The sequence below is a fragment of the Lagenorhynchus albirostris genome, chromosome 6 (genome assembly GCF_949774975.1).
Source record: "Lagenorhynchus albirostris chromosome 6, mLagAlb1.1, whole genome shotgun sequence".
Lineage (NCBI taxonomy): Eukaryota > Metazoa > Chordata > Mammalia > Artiodactyla > Delphinidae > Lagenorhynchus > Lagenorhynchus albirostris.
Window position 1 is genome coordinate 15721841 of NC_083100.1, and position 18295 is coordinate 15740135.

General features: G+C 50.6%; 1 protein-coding gene and 1 long non-coding RNA gene across 2 annotated transcripts; one reads left to right on the top strand and one right to left on the bottom strand.

The window, feature by feature from the left end:
- Positions 1-1725: 1725 nt before the first annotated feature.
- On the bottom strand, positions 1726-17489 carry LOC132522060 (uncharacterized). Its single transcript, XR_009541051.1, has 2 exons — positions 17396-17489; positions 1726-2043 (listed from the first exon to the last, which is right to left on the bottom strand). It is a non-coding gene; the product is annotated as an uncharacterized LOC132522060 (long non-coding RNA).
- LOC132522059 (RING finger protein 225) lies at positions 3094-6071 on the top strand. The gene has a single exon (XM_060151997.1). It carries the CDS (start codon positions 3337-3339, stop codon positions 4336-4338), a length of 1002 nt encoding a protein of 333 aa, XP_060007980.1. The 5' UTR covers positions 3094-3336; the 3' UTR covers positions 4339-6071.
- Positions 17490-18295: the final 806 nt, after the last annotated feature.

An 18295-nucleotide genomic window follows, 5' to 3' on the forward strand; every position in this document is an offset into this window, starting at 1 on the left:
AGAGAAGCTAACTAGCAATCCAATGCTACAGAGAGGGTAAGGAGCAGATCTCGAACTCAGACTCAGAGCAGTCAATCCCCCCTCTCTGTGAACATCTGTTCCCCACTAAGTCCTTTGTGAAACAGCTGTCTCCAAAACTTAAACATTCATTTTATTTAGATGGTAGATGGAGGGAATGTATACAAGAGATTACCTGAAACCTCTGCTGTCTCCCATTTACTCAGGTCCTCAAAAAGAAAACGATTCAGCAAATATTCAGTGTCTAACATATTCAAGGCATGAGCAGGATTCTTGCAAAGTCAATTCAAATCCTAACGTAAATATTGAGTTCCTTGTTACTGACTTAAGATCTCTTTCAACACACCCTTCACCACAGTAGAAACCTAATTCCTACTTGAATGACCAAACTTCACTACACACTGTTAAGGGCAATACTATGAGCACCAGGCCTTACAGTCTGTTAAGGTCGATGCCTGTGGCCTGCGTCACGCAAACTCACACTCTTCACGAACGGCCCCTCCTTCCACTGATGGAAACTCCACATGACACCTTGTGAGTCCCAAAAATGAGGGACTGGTCCTAGGATATAAAATAATTGGAGATGCTGGCTAACGTACTAGCCAGACACAGAGTAAATTCCAGCATTGTTAACCAAATTCTGGTAATTGTTTAAGACCCCATCAACAGAATGTATTGTATTATCAACAGAAACCAAACCTGGACCTCTCAAAGGGTCCATGGTATCTAAGTGACCGTGAGCCATGGAAGAAACGCCCGTAACTACTAAATAATTACTTTGACTGGTAACGCTCACTTTGTGCCGTTAAGAGTTGGGAGATGTTTCTGCTGTTGGTTTCATGTTAGCCAAACCAGTGACTTTGGTGTAGCTCCTCAACCAGGGGTGATTGTGCCCCGAGGGGACATTTTTGGTTGTCACCGCTAGGGAGGGCTGCTACTAACATCAAGTTCGTGGAGGCAAGGGATGCCGCAGAACACCTGACAATGCACATGACAGCACCTCCAGCAAAGAATTCTCCAGCTCGAAAGGTCAACAGGGCTGAGGTTTTGAGAAACCCTGGTGTGGCCCGGTGTTCCATCTCTCAATTCCTCCATTCAACGGTGAGAATGCATACTAGAGTGAAATTTCAAAATCTTAAATGTTTTGCCCAAACGCACACCACATGCAAATACGCAGACCTTCAGACCTTCAGAACACTTTCAGTCCTCTTTGGCATGGAGGTTGCACATGTCCTAGGAACTGGGTGGGTGGGACATAAATGCACACCAGGCCTTCCTGTCTCTGAACTCTCCTCTCCATGCCCTGCTTAAAATTTTTTCCTATATCAGCAGTATCTCTCTTCTCAGCACAGAGTTACTCAGGACTTAAAGTAGAAGAACCAGTTTCAAATTTTGCCTAAAATGCAGTTCCAGGCTCTTCACAATCAAACAGCTAAAGGAGGGAAAGAGAAGGGAGGACAGGAAGAGAAGGAAAGGAACTTAACTCCCTCCAGGTTAGTTTGGTTTGTGAAACTTTGTAATACTCCAAGGCCAGACTAGGGCCTTCTTCTGATGGCCCATCACCCTGCCCTCTGCTCATCACAGTCTCCGCACAAAATGATATACTACCCTAAACCACATTTATAAAATGTGAAACAAGGAAATGGAAAGCTCGTGGTTTTTAATGAGCTTCACCTAAGGTCTCTCAAACTTAAGACATCAATCACATTCACTGTTCACATACAGTAAAAAGTACATGTATTTTCAAATGTCATAGAAACCTAATAGTTATTTATGACAATTCCTCCTCTGGTCTGTACATTGGTGGTTTACTGGTATCTTTCTTTCCTTCTTTCTCTTCCTTCAGCTTGATTCCCATTCACTCACCCTTTCCACCAATATCCCCTGGGTTATCTTGCTGTCTTCTGCAGAGAATCCAGATAGAAAGTGGGAACATTCCCATCTCATGGGGACCCAGAAAGCCGTCCTCTTTCTCTTCCTTTTTGGGGCTGAGGAGGCTCATCTCTTCCTAGGGTGAGGACCAACCTGGAGAAACAGGGGAACAGAACTTTCTTACTAGGAATATCTAAACATCACCTCTCAGATAGTCCCCAAACACACCACTCCTGTACCCTACTGAGTGTTCCTTCAAGAAGTGCTACTTCTTGCTAAGCTCCTCACATGACTTCTCTTGGTTTTAATAAAATCAAGAAGATCTGTCTCATGGTACTCATGGAGCTTCCAGCTCTCAACATTTGTGTATTAAAAGTTTAAGTGGACCAAGGGGGTGAGTGATGCCAGGGACTAGATGTAAGCTGGACTGAAATTCTGTGAACCGCTTTGACAATAACATTTCCCCTCTCTGGCTCTGGAACCGCATGCGCACCCACGAAGTACTGAGAGCTACCACCATCCCGTACAGTCAGCGTCGGGAAATCAGCAAGATCTGGCTATGAGTTTGCGTTTTCATGCCTCCTTAAGGCTCAGGAAGCAATATTTCGGGAGGTGAGGGCAAACACACTGTTCAGCTCGAAAATTTCCTCTAGATGGTGAAAGGAAAATGCCATCCGTCGGCTTCCACCCCGAGAAGAACGAGGCAGGGCTGCCTGGGCTTTGCTAATAAAAGCGGAAAGTGTAAATGGTTTGGTGGTGACTGGCTTTAGCCCTTGGCCGGAGAAATGACATCACGATTTTCACAAAGGACAAGAACCGCCGCTGCCGCCACCGCTGAGGCTGCTGCTTCCCCTCCCTGCGCGGGTCCCGCATTACATCACCGGTGAGCTCCTGCGGGTGGGGGGAGAGAAGGCTTTGCCAGGGACTCAGCCCCAGACCAAGGAGGATAAACACGGAATAACAAGGATACGGGGCGGGGGCGGGGGGAGGGAGAAGGAGAAGGAAAAAGCAGGACCAGGTTTCCTACCACGACCCTGAACGTGTGTATGGGGTGGGGTGTTGCACGGGCACCGACTCCTTAAAGCAGCCGCACCCCAAATTCTGTTCCCGCATCGCACACCCCACCCTCCTTCAACTCCCAATTCCAAGTCCAACAAAAACCGACATCCAAAGCGGCCTGGGAAGTCGCGTTGAGAGGCCCAAGGGGGACGGCAGAGAGGCTCCCGGGGACTGGGAGGGACCACGACGCCCGCGCCTCCTTGGGGGAGTGGGGGGAAGGCGGTCGCCGCTGCGCCCCCGCCCGGCCCAGCCAGCGGTGCCTCCCCCGCCAGGCAACAGCAGCCAGAGGGGGGAGGCAGAAGCGCCTCCTCCGTGCCAGGAGCCGAGACGGCGGCGCAGGGGGAGGAAGGCGCCTCTCCTTACCCCCGATGAGGGGCGGGTCATGCCATGGCAGCGCCGGCGAGCCACAGCGGCGGCGGCGAGCGGAGCCCAACCAGCAGCCCCCGGAGCTCGACAGTGGCCCGGGACGCCGCGGCGGGAGCCCGGGACGGCCGGGACGTGGGAGCCAGGAGCGCATCGGTGACGGTCCCCGGCCTCCCTCCGCTTGAGGACTACGAGTGCAAAATCTGCTACAACTACTTCGACTCAGACCGGCGCGCGCCCAAGCTGCTGGCGTGCCTGCACACCTTCTGCCAGGAGTGCCTGAGCCGGCTGCAGCTCCGCGCCGCCGCCGCCGCCGCCGCTCCCGAGCGCCCGCTGCGCCCGCCGCCCTGGCACGGGCCGCCCAGCGCCATCGCTTGCCCCGTGTGCCGCCACCGCACGCCGCTGCCCGACAGCCGCGTGTACGGCCTTCCCAATAACACCAAGCTCGCCGAGGCCTTCCCGCTGGCCCTACGCGCCGCTCACGACCCGCTGCCCCAGGACCGCCTCCTGCCGCTGCCCGCACGCCACCCAGCGCCCGCCGCGGCCCCGTCGCACGCCCCGGCCCCGCCGCGGCCGCCGGCCGCCGAGGACGCGGCCCGAGGACCAAGCTCCAGCGCCGGCCTGCGCGCCCCGGGCTCCTACGAGAGCTGCCAGAACTGCAAGCGCGCCGCGCTCAACGCGGGCTGCGTGTGCGTCGTCTTCTCCTTCCTCTCCATGGTGGTGCTGCTCTTCACCGGCCTCATCTTCGTCAACCACTACGGCGGCGGCGGGCCCCCCCCGGGGGGCGGGACGTCCCCTGATGCGGCCCCGGCAGCCGGTTTGCCCTTGCCTTCACCCGTGGGGCCCATCTGCCTGTCGGTGGCCAGCATCCTGGCGCTCTTCTCGGTCGTCGTCACTTGGGTTATCTGCTGGCTCAAGTACCGGCCCGAGGGCGCGGCCACGGGCTCGGCTGGGGGCGGCGGCGGCGGCGGCCCGAGGGCGCGGGCGGCGGCGGAGGCGGGCGGCGCGCGGAGGAGCGACACGTAGTGGGGCCACACGCCTGGCCTGCCTCCCATACCTCCGGCGCGGTCCGAGAGGAGGGGGCCTCTGGCCCGGTGCGCTTGAGCTTCTCCGCCCTCTGCGGAGGGCGGCCCCCGGCCGCTCACCCCCTCACCGCCCGGTCACGGCAGAGCTTCGGTTTTCCGCGTCTCTGGCCTTTCAAGTCCACGCTTCCGCGCTGGGCCAGAGAAGGAAACCGAGGAGGCGGGGATGCTGGTGGCAGTCCCATCTCCCTGGACTGTGCAAGGTCAACTTCCGCTTCATGCACCACCCTCATCCTCGCCAGAGTGCACAGCCATCCCTCCCTGGGGTCCGAGGATTTGCAAGAAGACGAGGAAGGAGCAGTGGGATGCCCGCTGCCCCGCCTGGAAGATGGTTTTCTGGCTGCTGTGACTTGAGAGTTTCTTTAAGGGTATAGGTGCTAGCTCACGTCTGCAGCAGTTGTGAATGGACCTGAATTGTCCAGAGGAAGCATGGATGAGATGTAAACGTGAACGGTTTCCTTGCTTCCTGGAGGCCATGGCGAGTGAGTGAGCCGGAGCGCTGAGAGTGACGTTCAACCCCCGGGGGCACGGCGCTGGCCTGAGTTGGGAGGCTGCACCGACCAACAGTCCGCATAAGTGAGCGACTGGGCAGGTGCTCAGCGCGCGTGCGCGCTCACATCTGCCGCTGGAGTCTTCGGAGCACAGCAAGGGTGGCGCGCACAGGGCGGTGGATCCGTCTGCTAGCGGCCCGACAGAGTCCAGAAGTTCCATCTCCTGGAAACTTGTGATTGTTTTATTCACGGTGTTGCTACCAGGAAGTCATTTCATCTTCTGTAACTGGGCTCAGGGAGCTTAACGAGCCCGTTCTCTCTTCTCTTCTCAAAGCTGACTTACTGTTGCCCCCACCTGGAAGATATTGAAAGCTATTCACGCGGAATAGAAACTGTAGGCTTCCCCTGCCTTTTTCCTTAATTTCATTTTTAAAATAATTTATTTTAGAATATATAAATCTGGAAATTTTGTGCATTAAGATTTCTGGAAAAGTTGTTTGATAAGCAGTAATATTTCTCCCGTACCTCTAGTCCAAATACATTTCAAAAGTAGGGGCGGCAGTAAAGGCGTGTTGGTAATTGATTCAAGATTTTATACTGTGAAACAACTGACTTTCAATTATCTGATCAAATAGAAAATACTGCTCAAAAAACGAAACTGACAAATCAACTGACAGGTTTTTCAGCCTTTGATTACAAATATATATTATACTTATCAGAAAAATATTATTTTGAAGTCAGCTGTTTGATATTATTAGAAATCACTGAAATGTTCACATCTGATCACATTAGATGAAAAAGAATACGTACCTATCCGATTTTGTAACTAAAAAGACGAATTGAGAGTGTATGTTGCAGGTGGATTAGATGTTTTATAAAGAAAAAAACCCTGAATTGTTCCAAATGTATTTTATATGAAAACATTCTTTATTCCATCTTCTGAAATTTGGAATAAGACAAAGTTTTCGTGCCTAAAAATCACAGAAGCTACTGAGGGTATGCTGTTATTCCTCATGTATTTATGCAAGCTGTCTGCATGATATCTTGACACTATTAACCGAACTTGAATGGAGCACTTGTATCTATCATAGAGTGAAGTAATTTATGGGCCGCTGATAAGTGGTATGGCTGCAATTTAGGAATTGCAATATGGTATGTTGTGTGTCTGCACTGTCAATAAAAACAAGAAGCATTTATAGGAAAAAATCTGTTTTCATGAAACTTATTTCATGGGGAAATTGCTCTGAGTTATTTTGGTGGTGCTTCTTTTCCTGAAATACACATCCTCATCCAAATTCTATCAAAAATTTCACATTTTGAATAGGGCTGAGAGAGCAATAACTCACATGTGGGAGTACACTGCAAAGGCATTTCATGGAATTACTTCTAGGGTTTAACGGAACTCCTGAAGGCCAGGTGAGATCTGTTGTATTTTAAAGACTTACCCAATCCACTACTCTAACGTTCCCCTAAAACTAAACTCTGTTGTCAGATTTTGTTCTCAGTTTCTGCAAAATGTTTTCAGTTTCCTAATACTAAGACTCACACTTCATAGATTGGTTTTAATTTACTTTTACCTCCAACAAATAACTTGTGTTATTTTTATTTCTGTATTCATTTTAATCTTGTATCCTTTGTTTACCTCCAGTGCCGAGATTCTGCTAGTATTCACAACTGTTTAGTTGTACAAGTGCAGTTACACATGTGTAGTCACTAGCATGTACATGCTAGTAACAGAACTTGGTTTTGTGGATGTAACCATGTGTACCTGTGGGCACACACATGTGTTTGCTATTTCATTCCCTTAAATTGGCAACCTAGAAGTTTGTCTAAAGTTACCTGGGGACCAGCTTGTTTCTTATAGAGTTTATTTATGTTCCACAGAGGAAGGTACAGCAATGATATAAACGGAATTATTCCTCATAAATGAGAAAGAGATCTTTGAATTGCCTGAGTCACGACACAAGCCACATTTTGCTTCTTTCATAGGTTGCAGATGTAAATCTCTTGTAATGAGAAATTTGAATAGTTTAAAATCAAATATATATAATTAATAGCTCAGTACCTGACCATGGAGAGATTATTTTTTTCTTGGCTAACTTTGTTTTATTGCTAATTTCTGACTTCTTTATCAGGAATTGAGTGGCAGGATGAGGCGATGGAAAACATTTTTCCAATTTCTAGTGGTTTTCTGGCATTCAGCTGTTCCCCCATTTTGCAGATGTGATTTCACCATTCCTGCATCACATGGAAAGTCCTGGTATACCAGCATCTTAGAGCATGAATTTAGCAGACATTGTTTAAATGACCAGTGAATTGTCTGAAGGGCTCCTGTGACAGTGGAGTACTTTTCTCTCTTCTCATGGAAATTCTCATCTCCTGGGAAGAGCTTGACTCAACCCTGGGCACATCTCCAGCTCTTGAGTATGAACTACTAGTAAAATCACTGCAAAAAGCCCGACCTTGTCTGGCCTGAATACCTGCTCAAGAACTCGTGGTTTCCATGGCCCAGGTTCTGCTTGGGTTCTGAGACTGCTGGTTAGAATTATCTTGAGGCTTCTATAGAATCTAAATTTCCAGTGAAAGAAACTCATCTTGTCAGTGATTGATAGATTAAATACTCGGCCTCTAAATGTAATATGTTTTGGTGAACAGTGTCCACATCCATAAAGAACCTTGGTTTGGGTTCTAAAGACCAGTAATCTCACCCAGGAGATATGAGTCTGAATAATGGCTCTCCTTTCTTGGAAGGACCTTGGCAAGTTATTTAACCTCTTTGAGCCTCAGGCTTCTCATCTGCAAAATGGGAACAAAAGGAATCAGCCCTGCTTTCCTTTTGGGGTTGGCATAAGGATTTGTATACATAGGAGGGTATATGGGTGAAAATGCTTTGGAAACAAGCCCTATGTGGATCTTTAGTTTTGTTTTCATTCAGGTTTGCAAGGGTCTAATATCACCTCCTCAGAGAGGTTTGCCCTCACCACTCTATCCCCAAGGGAATATCTACTGAAGTTTTATTTTCTTCTTAACACTACTATCAGCAGTGGTCTTATTTGTTATATGCTTTATCTCCATCTCCTGCAACCAGAATGTAAAAACAAGGGCAGAAACCTTGTCTGGTCACCCACTCTATCCACAAAGCCTTAGCCAGTTCTTGGCATATGCTAAGTGGCAGATAACTAGTCTGCTGACTGGGCTTAATGGGAAACCCTGGACTGAATGTTAAGTGACTTGGCTCCCTTTTCTCACACTTCCCCTCAATAACTCCTGAGACCCTGGGGGACTTAGGTAAACAATTGCTTTCCCCCGACTTCATAAGGAATTTTGAAAGGCGAAAAAATATACCAAAAAGCACCTTGAGTTATGAGAAAAAGCAGTTCTATTACAGCAAAACTCGAACTGCAATGTAGTCAGTGACAGGAGCCAGTGGAGAGACTAAAAGACATCTGGCCTCCATTTCCGATCATTTTCTGCATTTTAAGATTTCAAGGTATGAATCTTTTGGCTACCTTCTTTATAAGCACGTCTGCCCCATCCCCTCCAAAGCTGGCAGCACCTACGTAGTTGGGATAAGCTTACAATGCAGTGAAATTTCCCCACAACATTGAGAGCAAGAGCTATTAAATTTCTCATTATGTGTTACTCCCTGTTTTACTAATTCTTCAATCTTTGCCACTTTAAATAAATTATCCTTCATAGACTTGCTAAATTTATCATCTCAGTAGCTGAGTAATCCCCTATTAATCTGTGATCCAACTCATCCTCTTTAATCATTTAATTCCCATTAGCTAATATTCGTATTTTAAATTTCTGTTATGATACAAAGATGATTACTTCATGCCATGGGCATTGAACTGCATCCCTGTTAAAGATAAATAGCATACTTCTTCCTTTGAAACAATATGTTTTTATCATATATGTTATAGAGTAAGTTTGTGGAATATCAAATATTTACTACAGTAAATATTTATGAAATGAGTATTAGAAATGACCGTAGCCGGAGCTTGGTTCCAAGTTATATGAATGAAGAAATTACGAGAGAGATTTTATCTATCTTTTGCTAGATCTCTTTTCATCGTGCATTCAAGAAAAGCTTTGTAATACATACCATTAGCATAGTTTCTATCCATTGATCAAACTTGCAGCTTCCTTTCTCTTACACAAAACTAAAACATGCCAAAGAGAGGCAAGTTTGCTTCTGTGATAAATTCACCATCATGCTTGATTATAAAATACATTCAGGGAAGTAAGAGTGTTCAATCTCCAAGAATATTCCTAGGAGCTCAGGAAGAATGTGCACACTTCCTTTAGAAAAAATTGTCTTTGCATGTAAAATTGGATTATCTTTGGCTTAGAAATACCACATCTCCATGGGGTGGAAGAGGGGGTAGTGCTGAAGTAGGAAGAAAGAAGGTAGAGAAGATGTGCAAAAATGTTCTCCTAACCCCTAGTATTACAAACACACATTCCGAAATAAACGGGAGAGAAAGTGTTTAATCGCTGCAAGAAGAGAACACTTTTATTTCAGCAGTTATTTCAAGAACCATGGTAATAATTGAGTGGCTCAGCTATCTCTTACCACAATGACAGTACTCTCTATCACATGGAAATGATACTTTGATAAGATTTATATGTCTACCGTGTGTGCATTTAAAACTAGTTTCTAGTCAAACTTGGGAGGTGGAGAGCCATTGCACCTGACTTGCAGCTTGGGGCTGGGGAGGTGGGTGGGGTGGGGAGGGGAAGGATTAACTTCAAGTTGTCAAGCAGACAGTTTTTGCTTGGAAGAAAATTTGGGACTGAACTCTGCAAGGAAAAGATTTGTCCCTAGAGTCAATTTCTTATTAAATTCACACACAGCAAACTTATTTCCTGATTGGAGTCTTAGCAGAGGTTCTCAACTCTGGCCGCAGTTTAGAATTACCTGGAGCGCTTAAGAAACAAAACAAAACAAAACAAAACAAAACAAAACGCGGAAGCACCCGTCCCGCCCCCGGGTCGAGACATTTATTTAATTGGTCTGGGAGTAGGGGTGGGGGTGGGGAGGGGAGGTGCAGCAGCAGTTTTTAAAAGGCGCCCCAGGTGATTCTACTGAGCAGGAAGATTTGAAAGCCATTATACTTCACAACGTTGTTTATTGAAATGCTACGTTCTCCCCAATCCCACTTTAATGAACTAAACGCCGCCAGGTTTCTTAGAAGATGGGAGATTGTGGACTAATGCTTGGATTTTGGAAACGGCCATAACACATACACACACACACACAAACACACACGCACACTCACACTGTTGACTTTGTATTCCCAGGAAAGTTAGGTAAATATTTGCCTCCTAATTGCGGGCGCTCGTGATCTTTCCTAATGTGGCGGGGATGACGGCTGCGCCTCCGCACATTACAGGGCTTTTCCGTGGTCTCCCCTCGGTCCCTCAAAATAGGGGTGTGCTTTCCAAGTCAAAATTCAGTGACAACTTGGGGATTTGAGGGTGGATTATATGGCTAACCAAGAAAGTCTAGAGGTTAAATTAACAAAACCTCGCCAGTTGACAGCTGTGGGTGTCATCGCCCGTGACAACTGAAGGGGAAGCTGCTGGTCACCAACAGGTGTGGACATGCGAGCAGATCCAGAGCAGAGAGTAGTGTTTTAAGATATTCGCTAGGAGAGTTATTACATTCTTTCAAAAGACCCTTCCGAGTAGCCGTTCAGCGTACAAATTAATTCCACACTCTTGGATCCAGGTGTAAAGGGATTTGCGCTGAGACCCAGCGGCCAGCGATGGCAGGAGGGGGATCACCTCGATTTCTGTGCGTTTTAACGCGGACGCCCGAGGTAGCTCGTAGCTGAGCGCAAGGACTATCGGGGGGAAAGTGCGGGCGCGGGGACCGCCGAGGGCAGCCACCGCGACAGGTCCCCGGGGAGGCTCCTGGGGCGGGCGGGGTGGAATCCGCATCCTGGGGCTGGCCTGTGCCCGCTCCCGCGCAGTCTCCCGGGCTGGAGAGAATTCGAGGCCGCCCGGGGCGACAGGCTAGTCCCCGCACAACTGGGCCAACGACAACGACTTAAGCGTGTCCCTTTCGCAGCCCCCGACCCCAAACCCCAGCCCAGTAATCTCCAAGCTTGCGATCCCGAAGGGCAGGCCGGGGAGAAGTCGAAGACACAAGGACGCCGTCACCAGCGCATTCGTCGCGCGCGGCGGAACCAACTGGCACGGTGCCTTACAAACTCAGCCACTCGACATCGCTGCTTAGCTTGTTTATTTGTTTTGTCTTCGTATGGAAACTGGTCTTCAGTCCCTAACTCTCCGGATTCTGTGACGTCCCGATTTCAGGGTCTGAAAGTCTATGATCCAGTGGTGTCCTTACCATCTTTGGATGTCCACGGGCCCTCCCAGCGCCCGCCCCATAGCTCTCGGTTCGCATCTGTCTTCCTTCCTCCCTCCCTCCCTTCCTCTTGGCCCCGCTGCGGGGCTTGAGGGATCTTAGCTCCCCCACTGGGGACTCAACCCGTCCCCGCAGTGAAAGCGCGGAGTCCTAACCACTGGACCGCCAGGGAATTTCCCGCATCTATTTTTAAAAAGAGCAGAGAAGCCCCACATATGTAGGTTAAGAAGAAAGACACCGAGTGCGGTGGCTGCGGGGCGCGGAGTCGCTTGTCTGTCCCGTCATTTCTCTGCTGCTTTTTGGTCCGCAAGCCGGCTTCTCCCCGAATCCCAGCCCCGCGGGGCTCCGAAGCCCTCTCCCACCTCCCGCCCCCTTCCGCATTTTCCCCACGGCTTTCAAAGACGCAAAAGGTGTCCTGACAAACCTTCCCATTGTCGGGCGGGCGGGTCAGCGGGACGTGGACGCGAAGGGTTGGGGGCTTGGAAATACCTTAGGCATCTTCGGGTTTCCTCTTGGAAATTCCTCGCAGTTCCCCGCGGGGGCGGCGCTGGCATCCGACCCCAGACCTTCCACCACCACGAGGCGGTCCTTAAGGAGGAGAGGTTCGCCACACGGCTAGGGGCCTAGGAGGACTTCAAGAAGCCCGGCCCACGCCACGTTCCAAATATAGCGCTGATCCGCAGGGGGCAGGAAGATTTGGATTCTTTCTGCCAACACTCACCAGCTGCCTGCCACGTGCCCGGCCCGAAGCAGGGGCGGCTGAACGATGCTAAGTGTCTCAGGTTCTTCTCCGCACGGAAATACAGGCTAATAAACTCTGGGAGTTAAGAAAACGGGGTGTTTAAAATCAGCAAAAATTTTAAAGTGGGATTGTTTCATTGGAAGGTTTTAAAAAGGGGACTCAAAGGGAGTAAATTTCCAAATTATTTTCAATCGAGATAAGATAGATCAGTGCCTCCCGGAGGCATTAAAGGTAACTTTTGTTGACATTTATTTACAACCAGAACAGGGCAAACAATGAGAGGTAAAGTATTTAACCAGCTCCCAGATTCCATCCCTTTGGGGTTCGATGCCAGCGTTAGAAACCTGTAGGGCTTTCTAACTGAACAGGAGTGGCAACACCACATTGTGGGGGGTTTAAATCTTAGTTTTGTTGCTTCCTAGCTGTGTAACCTAGAGTAAGTTAAGTAATGTCTCTGGTCCTTTGTTTTTTAATTGGGTACATTTTAATTGGGTACAATCTAGGTTTTTTTAAGCAGTAAGTAAATTAATCTTTGTAAATGGCTGAGGATAATGCCAGTACCTATGAAGTGCTCAATACATTTACGCTATTACTCTTATATAATGTTTTATTACTATTATTATACAATGATAATGTGCTAGTATGATTAAGGGCTGTTGTTGCCACACAATTCCCCCAGTTCTCCCAAGATGGGGAACCCAAGCCTCTAGACCAAGGAGTGCCGGGCTTTCTGAGGACTCATGCTGCCAACCCCAGGACACCGGGCATGTTCTGAGAAGTCTCCTGGAAAGTGTGGTCTGATTCCTGGGAGGGAGCCTGGGACAGGTGATGGAGACATGGCTCAGCAGCCTGTAGTGGTGGGGAGAGGTTGGTGGCATCAGAAAAGCCTGACCTCCCTACGCTGGTACCTTGATAAGTGGTACCTTAAAAGCGTTTGTTCCAAGTGTTGATTTTATCCATGCTTTCTCCCATCCCCCTGCACTTCTGTAACGTGTGAGTGGGCAAAGTCCTCTCCCTATTTCTTGTTTTTAACATAAATGAATTCTAAGACCTTGGGAGCAAACTAAATGACTTATTCTTAAGTCAACTCTCTGTATCCTGGTAGCCCCTAGTATACAAGTATGTCCCCCATGACCACATATTCTGGAACAGTGAGATCGGAGATTCAGACCACTTTTCCCAGTGCAAATGTGTCCTTCAAATGAGAAAAAGTCATTTCTTGTTGTCTACAATGAACCCACCTTGACTAACATCAATTAGGATTTTTTTTAATCAGCAATATCTTAGTCATAATGTTTCTTCAGTATTTCGTTATTCTCTCTCCCCCTCCCCTTTTCAGTCTTCAAGCAAAATCCTCTCTTCTTCCAGGACTTTCCATTTTCTTCTCTTTTTGTCTGTCTCTGAAAACTTCTATTTTTAGGGTACTTTCCTGCTTTTTGAGCTCAGGAATCTTTTTTGATTTCTCCCTCCTGGAGTGACTTGCCAATCTCTCCACAGAGTCCACCATGCTCCAGGATCTAGCTCCTGCCTTCCTAGGTCATCCTGCCCAAATGAAACCACACCATTTGCTCCTTTCTGAAACTGGGGCTACCTCACCAATCAGAGGAGGAGAGTGTATGCCTCCTCCCCTACTTGGAAATGTGACCTTGTTTGGGGGGACCCTTGATTATCCTTTCTATTACAGGGATGACTCTTATGATCTCATTGTAACAGGACAGCCTGGGCTTTCTGAGAACCTCTTCAGCCTGCTTTGGAGATAGAAAACATAGGTCTGAGGTGCTACAGGGATTCCCTTTCCACGTGCACCTTCTTACCTCTGCTGCAGGTACACCTGTTTCTCTTTTTCTCCCTTACTAAGTAGCTCCAAAATCTAGTAAGACTTTATCAGTAGTTTTCTGACAAGTAAGAACTGCTCCCTTTTGTTGAGTAGTGTTTCTGCTACCATTCTGAGAAAGCCACGGCCTCCTTTCGAGCCCCCACTGCAGGGCTGCATGCCATTGTCTCTACTTTATCTGCTGGTTCCCTTGATCCCAGACTTTCACAGGGAAAGGTGTTTTCAAAGCCTTCCTATTAATAACATGTGAAGCCTTGTGAAGACATTCTCTCCTGAATGGTCCTGCTTGTTTCTTTCGCGTTTACCTCACAAGGCCGTTAGCTGGGGAAGGATGATTGGTTTCGCTAGGGTCTAGGGCTCCTCTGGAGGAGCCCTTCCCTTCCCCGTCCCCTCAGAGTGGTGGCAGCTGCTGGGAATCATTCAGGAGGGACACGCACATCAGCCCCGCCCTGTGGAGCAGCGCATTTCTAGCCTGCCCAACTTTTCTCCTGCCTGGAAGGACTTTTCTCCAGTTTGGGGAATGGGAATGACAGGTCCCGGTGACTGGGGGGTCTGGATACCAAGAAGTTGGGCCTTCATTTTCTCTCAAATAATCATGCAATTTTCAGACCATGGGCACTGAGAGGAAGACTCCCAAGCTCCTGCTGGATTTTTGAGCCACAGACGTGGGAAGGGAGGCGACAGGGAAATCTCGATCTCCTGACCCTCAAAGGTGACATTACTCCCAGAGGTGGGGTGACGGATGGCTCCAAGGAAGCCTCTGTCTGTTGCTGGGAAGATTCAGTCCCCTGTCACCCCTTTAGGAGCCTGAATGAAGTGTCTTCAGAAAGAGGACAGTGGGAAACATCTGGAGAGACTTCAAGCCCCAAGAGGACCCAACAGCTGCCTCTTTCCAGGCAGAGCACCTCTGCAGGTTTGGCTGCCCAGGCCCGGCCCCGAGTATTGCCAGGACTTCAGAATGCTCCACCCACTGGCAGTAATAACTCCGTAAGGTGTTTTCTATCTACACGTGTTTTTCACTTTCTCCCTTCACCGTTCTCCTTCCTTCCGCAATCACTCCTTCCTACCTCCCTTCTCTGTAGGAATCTACCTCTACTGAACCTGCCCAGGCCTTTTCTGCTGACATAGCAATGCCCCCGCCCCACTCCACCCCACTCCAAGGTTGAATACCCCCTCTCCCCCTAGGTCCTGTGAGTTTCGCCAGAGCTGAGCTGCACCCTTACAATCAATCTCCTGACAAGTTACATTTATATTCTCTTTGGTTATTTTCTGGAACATCGGCTCTGCCAGGTTGAGGACTGTGGTTTGTTTTCATCACAAGGGTGGCCCCAGCCCTCGGAAAAGCACGTAGTAGACGCTCAAGAAGTATATGTGGAATCAATGCGAAGCTCTGAGACAGCTCTGGGAACACAGCCAGAAGACAGGCCGACCAATGGGGGGGGGCAGGGGGAGAGTAAGGTAATCAAAACCGCCCCAGGGAAAGGCTTCAAAGGCCAGGCTTGCAAGTGTCTCAGGCCCTGGAGATGACCAGTGAGTAAAGGAGCCTGAACATTTCATGAAAACTTTCAGAGGGGGAATGAATGATTGAGAGAGTGTCGGACACGGAGTATGCCCAGCCCCCGCACGGAGGAAGCCCCAGGAAAGAGGGCGACGCTCCAGGCGCTGCTAAAGCCAGGAGGATGGTGCTAGCCGGCCACCGCCTCGCTCACCCCTGGGCTCCGCCAGCGCGGCCCAAAGCAGGACAGCAGGTCCCGCTTCTCCTCGGGCCATCGGGTCCCCAGGGCGTGCGCCAAAGCAGGCTGCTCCGGGCACCGCGCTCATGAAAGAAGCTCAGATTGCGCGTTGAGACTTTCCGCCTCCTGGGAAGGCTACGAAAAGCCCGCCCGCCAAGGACGCGGAAGGATGCAAGGGCGGGCAGACCAGTCCTTTAGGGTACAGTAGGCTGAAGGCCCAACCTCCGACGCCAGGCTGGAGGTTGCAAAACCAAGAGAGGCACCTAGAAGCGCACCCTACGTGCTTCGGGGTCGGATCCTCGCTGTCCGATCTCAGAGAGGCCACGAAGAGGGCTTGCGCAGCACCCACCTCTTCCGCTATGGCCTCGGAAATAATTACCCTATTAGGTTTGTGCCCTGAATTGCCCCCCCCTTTTTTAAATCCGGCAGAATCTCTTTATGGGGCTCCAGCGGAAGCATCTCAGCTCCGATGTTCCAGGTTCAAGGTGCAGAGAGGACGGGACCTGCTAGGATGGCGTAGGAGGGGTGGGGGGAGGGTGAGAAGGAGCTCAGGCCGAGGGAATAATGCTGGCCAGGTTGAGAAGGGTGGTCTCACAGACCCTACCGCAGGACGCTTTCCGGAGTGAGCTCAAGGGTCCCTGCCCTCAGCGGACAGAGTGCAGTGGGGCTGCCTGGAAGGAAGCTGAATTTGGCGGCCCCCCTCTCCAGCCGGCTTTCCCACACGGGACCTGGAGGCTTCGAGCTTTTCTGGGTTTCTCTGCCAAGAACTAGAGCCCCACCCCTCCCACGCTCTCCTGCCCAATGCAGGCGTCCTCTTGCACCCTCCAGCGCCTGGGAGGGTTTGGCCTCCTGGACAGCTTCTAAGGTCCTCCCCGCCCCGCCCCCCAGGGCAGCTCTCAGGGGCGTCCTCGGGGCGACAGGACTGGGTTTTCTTCTCTCCACCCCTGTCTCCTCGCTCCGGGAGTAAATGAGCCCCTCCCAGGAACGCTGCTTAGCCCGGATTCGGGCCCCGCAGAATCGAGTTTGGTCCGGCTCCTTCTAAGAGCATCCGAGGGAAGAGGAGGGTGGGGAACTGGCTGGGGGGCAGGGGGCTGAAGAAACTGGCCGTGGGGTGTGTTCGAACGAGTCTGCTTGTGAGTTGCTGTGTGAGTAAACGAGCGAGTGCCCAGATGCGGGAGGGATCTGAGTGGGGGACACCGGGCTCTGTCGGGGCTCCGGGAACCGTCGGGCGCGCGCGCAGCAGGCTCTAGGCTCGGGGAGAGGCCTGGCGTGGCCCGGAGGGCCGCGTCTCCCCCGGCCGCCACTGCAGCGCCAGCCGGGAAGGGTGGACACGATGCGGACACCGCTGGCTTCTCGGCTCCTTCCCCAAAGGCGCTCCGGGAAGGGATTAGGCGCCCGCTGTACTTTCGCTTTGGGCCTGATTGATGCGCCCCGCGCACTGAGGGCTGCGTAATTAATAAAGATTACGCCCGTTTTGTCGAAACGTCCCTCTTAATTAATGGAGAGGAGGACGCGAAGGGTGATTTATTTGCATGTGGAAAATTCGCTCTGCGGTGCGGGCTTTGCCCTGTGGAGGCGGCCGCTGGGACCCAGGCCACCACCGGACTGAGGCGTTCTCGTTCCGGATCGAGGTGTCCCCCATCCTGTTCCCCTCGCCTCGTTGTCTCGGGGACCTACTCCCTGGCACTCAACACCCCCTCCTCCCAGTCTGCCATCACTCTAGCTCGGGGTGGCCCTCCCTTTCCTCAAAGGACAATGGGAGACCTGGCGGGCACTCCCCTCTCTCGCTCCTCCCGGCTCGCTCCCCTCTGCACCTCCTTACCGCTCCCCCTCCTGTCCAGAGGGGGCTTCCTTGGGCAGGGATCACTGATCCAGGGCTCGGCCGGGGCTCCCGTCGGTGCTCTCAGGGAGGGGCCTGCGGGAAGAAGAGGCCAGCTCCACATCCCTAGGCCAAAGGCGCGCAGGAAAGGCTGGGAAGCCACCCCCCCCCCGTGGGCATGTGCGTGTGTGAACCCATCTCGGGATGGATGTTTGTGTGTTTGTATGGCTATGTATGCCTGTGCGTGTGCGAACACGTGTGTGAACGTGCGTGACTGTGTATGTCCCCGTGTGGGTCTTCTGTGCCTGTTTCTAAGCATCTTAGCGGTGCGTTTTGCTAAAATACCACCCTCTCTCCCGCCTTACTGTCCACCTGCTACAGCCTGGGAAAAAAGGGCCGGCTCTCTCTTGAGCTTCGCTGCATTAAAACACTCCCGCTCTAGCCGGAAGCATTTCCTCTGGCTGTGGGGACCGAGTGCTTCCCACCCAGCAGGGGCTGGGGGCGGGTGGGCGGGTGGGGGACGCCGCGAGTGGCCGGCAGCGTGGAGGGCCCAGGAGCTGGGAAGCGGCTTCAAAGGTTTTCGTAACGACTCTTCGGCCTTTATTTATGCCCCTATTAATACAATATCCATCATGTAGATATTGATCTTTATCCTTTAAACTGATACACTGGGAATCAATTAGCCATGCAGATTACATTTCCTACACATCCAAATGTTAATCTTTCAGACTCTGGTCCAGTGACATATATTTTTGCAGCCAGATAGTATTAGATTTCGTTTAGAAATGAAAAGAAGAAGAAAGGCTTTCTGAAGCTCATTCCTCTCGGGGCTACTTGTCCTAACTCTTGGCCGGGGCTGGGCGTTGGGGGTCTGGGACCAGCATGCCTCTCGCGGGGTTATCT

Bases quoted from the DNA above. Each gene is read 5' to 3' on its own strand.
- LOC132522059 (XM_060151997.1), top strand. From the start codon at position 3,337: ATGGCAGCGCCGGCGAGCCACAGCGGCGGCGGCGAGCGGAGCCCAACC.